This window comes from Mustela nigripes, chromosome 1 (assembly GCF_022355385.1).
Source record: "Mustela nigripes isolate SB6536 chromosome 1, MUSNIG.SB6536, whole genome shotgun sequence".
NCBI lineage: Eukaryota > Metazoa > Chordata > Mammalia > Carnivora > Mustelidae > Mustela > Mustela nigripes.
The window spans coordinates 234,981,376-234,987,375 of NC_081557.1; the positions used below are offsets into that span (position 1 = coordinate 234,981,376).

Sequence of the window (6,000 nt, forward strand, 5' to 3'; positions counted from 1 at the left end):
GTCAACAAAGTCTTTCCGCAAAGGTACAGGTGTCAACTGTCTGGGGCTTCATGGACCATAATGTCTGTCACAGCTACTATTTTTACATAAACCGTACAGAAATGAATGAGTATGGATGTGTTCCAACAGAATTTTACTTTCTTGGGATGCTGACATTTGAACCTCATATTATTTTCACATGTCACAAAATATTTTTCTTTTGATTTTTTTCAACCATTTAAAAACATAAAGGCCACTCTGAGCCCATGAGCCATACAAAAACAGAAGGCCTGATTTGGTCCACAGGTCAGAATTCACCAACCCCTCCTCTGTACCTGTCTTCTTTTTTGTTACATGAAAACGGCTCCACAATTAATTGTATACCATGCTGGCTAAGGGAGCAGTAGGGAACAGACACTGGTAGGGCCTTTCTAGAAAGCAATTTGGCAATCTGTGCTAAGAGCATTTTTTAAAAAGTCACGTTCTTTGATCCAGTAATCCACCTTCTGGTATCTGTCCTGAAGAGAGAGACACATGCCGAGGTCAGTGCTTAAACTTACTAATCTCCCTGACCATTCACAGGCAGTCCTGTCACATGCGGAAACACATCTCTGGTTTGGGAGGATACATGTGAAAGGGGACCTCAAGGGAGTGCAGGTCCGGGTGCTCCAAGGCAAAACACAGTATAATCACAGGGAAGATATTCTGATGCGCCCCCTTGCCTCATGAAACAGGTCCTACCTGGTTCTTTGCCAGGAAGAGCAAACTGAAGAGGTGCGATTGTGTTGTCCTCCTGAATGGGGACAGAGTCGGGACAGCAGAAGTACTGAGCTTTCTACCCTCCTGTGTGTATTGCAGACATTGTGCCTATCCTGACGTCCACAGTGATTGAGTGTCACCGAGCAGGCCTGAAGAACTCTGCTTTCAGCTTCGCGGCCATGCTGATGCGGCCCGAGTACCGCAACAAGATCGACGCCAAATACAAGAAGAAGATCGAGGCCATGGTCAGGTAGGCAGGGACAGCTGCTTCCGCGGTCTCACCGCATCTCACAGATGCAGTTTTCAGACTCTGGCTGCTCAGGTGCGGCTCAGGGAGCAAATGGACTGGGGTGGCCATTAGGACTGTATTGAGCTACCAGCAGCAGAAAACCCAACAATGGCTCGAAAAACTCAGGATTTACTTGACTCTTAAACAAAGTGTCATGGTTCAGGCCTGCTGTGTCCTGGTGGCAGCAAGGAGAGAACCCTGAGTCTTCCAGCTTTGTATCAGGAGCACAAAAGTGTCCTCCTCGTGAAGAGTTGGGGGGCAGTGCGGGGGGGGGTTGTTAGAGCACATTCATCCCGACTGTCCAGGGCCACTGCGGCCTGGGCCCTAGCTCGGAAGAGATGCTAGTCATTCTCTCCCCACGTGAGACTCCTCTCCAGCTGGGGGGTCGAATATGGTAACTGCTAGCCATGTGTGGCTATTTAAATTTAAATAAAATTAAATCAAATTTAAAACTCAGTTTCTCACACTATCCGGATTTCAAGTGCTCGGAAGTTTCACGTGGCTCCCGGGTGCCACACTGGAGAGCGCGGGAACACTGCCAGGGCCACGGGCACTTCTGCGGCACAGCCCTGGATAGCCTTGACCACTTCAGTCCACGAAGGGGAGAGACGGGGGGAAGAAGTGGGCTTACCCCATCAGTGGCATCCGTGGCACAGGAAGAGGGGAGAGAGCACGAGCCACCCATGTTCTGTGCTATTTACTATGCTGCAAACTCCAGCCCCCACATGTGGCCTGGATGACGCGACACTTTAACCCCTCAATTACTCTCCCTCCACCCTGAGCGGGAGTGCAGGCTGATGGGAACTTCTCCAGCCGCAGACCCCGACTGTGCAGAAGTAGGCATGTTACGTGATCCTCTCTCACAGGAGACCCGATACCTCCGAGACAGAAGAGCCCACAACCCCGTGTCCATTCTGTGAATTTCTTCTCCCCGAGTGTGAACTGCTCTGTCCTGGATGTAAAAATAACATCCCGTATTGCATTGCAACAGTAAGTTTGTAATACGTATGACTTTATATATACGTATTTATAGTCCATTTGAATACTTGATGTGTAAAAAGCACACTTGGCAATCAGATGGTCCCTGGGCTTAAATCCTTCTGCCACTCTACTGGCTCTGTGATCCTCTGCAATTTGCTTTACCTTGCTAGGTCCAACCGGAACAGCGCCTGCCTATAGAGAGAAACCGCAGGCTGATAACAGGATATATGTGAAGCCTCAGTGCTCTACCTGGCATACTGAATAAGTGGTGGCTTTTATTATTCGTTTTAATATTAAGACCTTGTAGAAAAACTTTTGAAGATTTTTTTGAGAAAGTATATATGCACATGTGGGGAAGCGGGGGAAGGAGCAGAGGAAGAGGGACAGCTGACTCCACGGTGAGCACAAGCCCGACACAGGGTTCCCAGGGCTCAGTCCCCCACACTGAGATCATGAGCTGAGCCAAAATCGAGTTGGACGCTCAACGGACTGAGCCACCTGGGTGCCCGCTGTTAGAAGATTTTAAATACCAGATTATTTGTTAATCACTAGACTAACATAAAATTTATTTTAAAGGGACATAAATTTAGGTAATGATATCACAGAATTGAAGACCATTCTTTATACATGAATTGATAAACGAAATCTGGCTTCTGTCTGTTTGCCCCTATCTCTTTTTAGTCAATTGCTCACCAAATTTAGAGGTCTGGCTTTTAATTTTAATATACTTATTATAATAATTGAATAATGGCAGGAAATTTTTAAATGATGAATTTTACTCTTAAGTGTACTGTTTCCAGGGCCGACACATGTTGAAGGATGACTGGACCGTGTGTCCACATTGTGACTTCCCTGCTCTGTACTCGGAATTTAAGATGTAAGTGTGCATCATTTCACTCAGTCACTCAGATTTACCCCAAAATAGGCCTTTCATTCAACCACTCTTTTATTCTGAGGTCTCCTTATTCATATTCCTAAAGATCTCTAAAGGCCCAAAGCTTCTGTGACCTTTGAGGACATTATCCTTAAAGGGGATCTTGCATGAGACTGAATATTCCTGGTTCTTAAATTGTGTGATGAATATATACCAAGGAAGTGTAGACAGGATTGCTTTTCACATTAGAATAACCTAAAGCTAAAGGAATGTTGATCTCCTCTGCCGTTCCCTCCCTGAACAGCATGTTAAACACAGAAAACACATGTCCTATGTGTTCTGAAAGATTAAACTTTGCTCAACTAAAAAAAATCTCCGACTGTACCCAGTTCCTGCGGACAGAGGAGGAGCAGTGAGCGGCCCGTGCAGGTGAGTCCCAGACCATCTGCTCCCTTTCCCAGGGTGCGAGGATCCGGAGTAGGCAGGATTTATAGTTTGTATTGGCTCCTTTTTGTGTATTGTATAACTTGTCCGATTTGAAGAATCTGACAACAAACCAGTTGATGTCCTTTAAAAATGCTGGTCACACTGTCTCCATGGTGACAAAGGCTTTTTGGCTGTGCAGCATCATAGATTCCAACTGTAATGTATTTTATCAAATCCTAAGGGCTTCTTTTTAATCAGTCCATTAAAACTAGAGCCAGCTAGTAACAGTGGAGTCTTTTAAAGTTCAGAATATATCATAAAACTTTTGGCATCCACAGATTGGAAAAATCCCTTTTTCTTTCCAAGTCTCATTTGTGCCACGTAGAAGGGCCCACACCCCTTCCCTTCCCTTTGCATTCCATCGGCAGGAATTCACTCAGAGCCACACACACTGCAGAGGGAGGCAGGGAGGTGTCCTGGATCCCTGGGAAGCCAAAAGCCCTGCCCAAACCTGGGAGACTCTTCAAAGAGAAGCAGGGAGCTGAGTCCCGGCCATGGCATCTCCCCTAACCTGGTTAAAGGCAACTCTCGGTTTGCTCTCCATCGGCATCGTCTCAGTCAGGAGCAGCTCCGCTCAAGCCGCTGGTCTGGGTGGAAACCCGGTCATTATCTGTGACTCATCTCATCCTCAGCCCTGTCACCCCAGTCCATGGGCAAGTCCTCTCAGTCTACCTGCAGTGTTACCAGGTTCCTTCATAAACCCTCCAGGGGCTTTTTCTCGCACATGCAGAAACAAGGAGCATCCGCCGCCCTGTCTGCTCCCTGTGCTGCAGCCCTGCTAGGTTTTTTTGCTGTTCCTCGTGTGCTCCTGCTTTCCACAGCGCCCGCAAGCGCTTACATTCCCATCAGCAGCATATGAAGCCTCAGTTCCCCACAGCCTCAACATCTTTTTGTTTATAATCATTCTAGTAGGTGTGAAGTGGTAGCTCATTGTGGTTTTGATTTCCATTTTCCTGGTGACTAAGGATACAGAGCATCTTTTATTGTTGGTGCTTGTTGGCCACTTGGGTATCTTCTTTGGAGAACAGTCTATTCAAGTCCTTTGCCCATTTTTTTTAACTGGGTAATTTGTCTTTTTATAGTTGAGTTGTAAGAATTCTTAAGAGACCTAGATACCAGTATTTTATCAGATACATGATTTGCAAATTTCTTCTCTCATTCTGTGGAAGAAGTTTTTACTTTCTTGATAGTATCCTTTGACGTAAGCATTTTTATTTTGATGAAATCCAGTTTTTTTTTCCCCTCTGGTTTCCCACACCCCCCCCCCCCTTTGTTCACATTTGGACTCTTAGCTAAGAGTTTTATAGTTGTTGCTCTTCATTTACATCTTTGATCCATTTAATTTTTGAGTATGGTGTGTGGTCTGGGATCCAACATTCTTTTGCCAGGTACATATTCCAGTGCCTTTTGCTGAAAGACTGTTTTTCCCCATTGTTACTGGGTTGTCTTTCTGTTAATTGAGTTGTAAAACTTCTCTTATTTGTATTTTGTAGATAGAGGTCTGAAGATATATTTTACAAATATTTTCTGTCTGTGGCTTCCCAATTCTTTTCCTTAATGGTATCTTTTGGTGAGATTTTGTTGAATTATAATTTATACAATTTTAAGTTTTATGGTTATTGTATCCTGTCTAAAAAAGTATTTGCCTACTAACAAGGCCCAAGCATATTTTAGTATATTTTCTTCTAGAAGCTCTAGGTCTGTGATCCATTTTGAAATTATCTTTGTTTACACTGTGAGATGAGGACCGAGATCCCCCCTGCCCCAAGTGGATAGCCAGTCTTCCAGCACCATTTATTGAAAATTCTTTTCTTTCTTCATTGAATTGCTTGGGTGCTTTTTGTTGAAAATCAATGAGGTTTTTAAATGTTGATCTATTTCTGGACCCTCTTTTCTTTTCCATTAATGTATTTGTCCCCTATTTCAATACTACACTGTCTTGGTTACTCTAATACATCTTTTTTTTTATATATAAAGATTTTATTTATTTATTTGACAGGTAGAGATCACAAGTAGGCAGAGAGGCAGGCAGAGAGGATGAAGCAGGCTCCCTGCCAAGCAGAGAGCCCGATGTGGGGCTGGATCCCAGGACTCTGGGATCATGACCTGAGCTGAAGGCAGGGGCTTTAACCCACTGAGCCACCCAGGCGCCCCTATCTTTCTAATACATCTTATAGTCAGGTACTGTGGATCCTCCAATGTTGTCATTTTTTACCAAGATTGTTTCAACTACTCTTAATGTTTTCCATCTCCCTATAAAATTTCAGAATAAGCTTGTCAAGTTCTATTTTTAAAGCTTGCTCAAATTATGATTGGGATTTGCTTCGTTTTCTTATGGCTGTATAACATATCATCTCAAATTTAGCATCTTAAAACAATATACATTAATTAAGTCCATTTTCTTATTGATAAATACTTGACATCAGTTGTTTAAGGTGTATAAAAAATGGTTATGTATCGGGAAATGATTATTACAGTAAGTTAACATCCATTACCACACAGAGAACTTTGAGAACTTTAAATCTTTCTCTCTCTCTCTCTCAAATAAATAAATAAAATCTTAAAAAAAAAAAAAGTGGAGGGACGCCTGGGTGGCTCAGTTGGTTAAGCAGCTGCCTTCGGCTCAGGTCAT

At 43.8% G+C, this 6,000-nt stretch overlaps 1 protein-coding gene across 1 annotated transcript in view; it reads left to right on the forward strand.

Annotated features, from left to right (window-relative positions):
- Positions 1-6,000, forward strand: part of WDR19 (WD repeat domain 19) — a 99,348-nt gene that overhangs the window by 85,360 nt on the left and 7,988 nt on the right. The window contains exons 33-36 of the mRNA XM_059382634.1: positions 838-988; positions 1,894-2,017; positions 2,809-2,885; positions 3,187-3,311. Coding sequence (XP_059238617.1) covers positions 838-988; positions 1,894-2,017; positions 2,809-2,885; positions 3,187-3,298 — 464 coding nt within the window. The 3' untranslated portion in view covers positions 3,299-3,311. The remainder of the gene's footprint in view (positions 1-837; positions 989-1,893; positions 2,018-2,808; positions 2,886-3,186; positions 3,312-6,000) is intronic.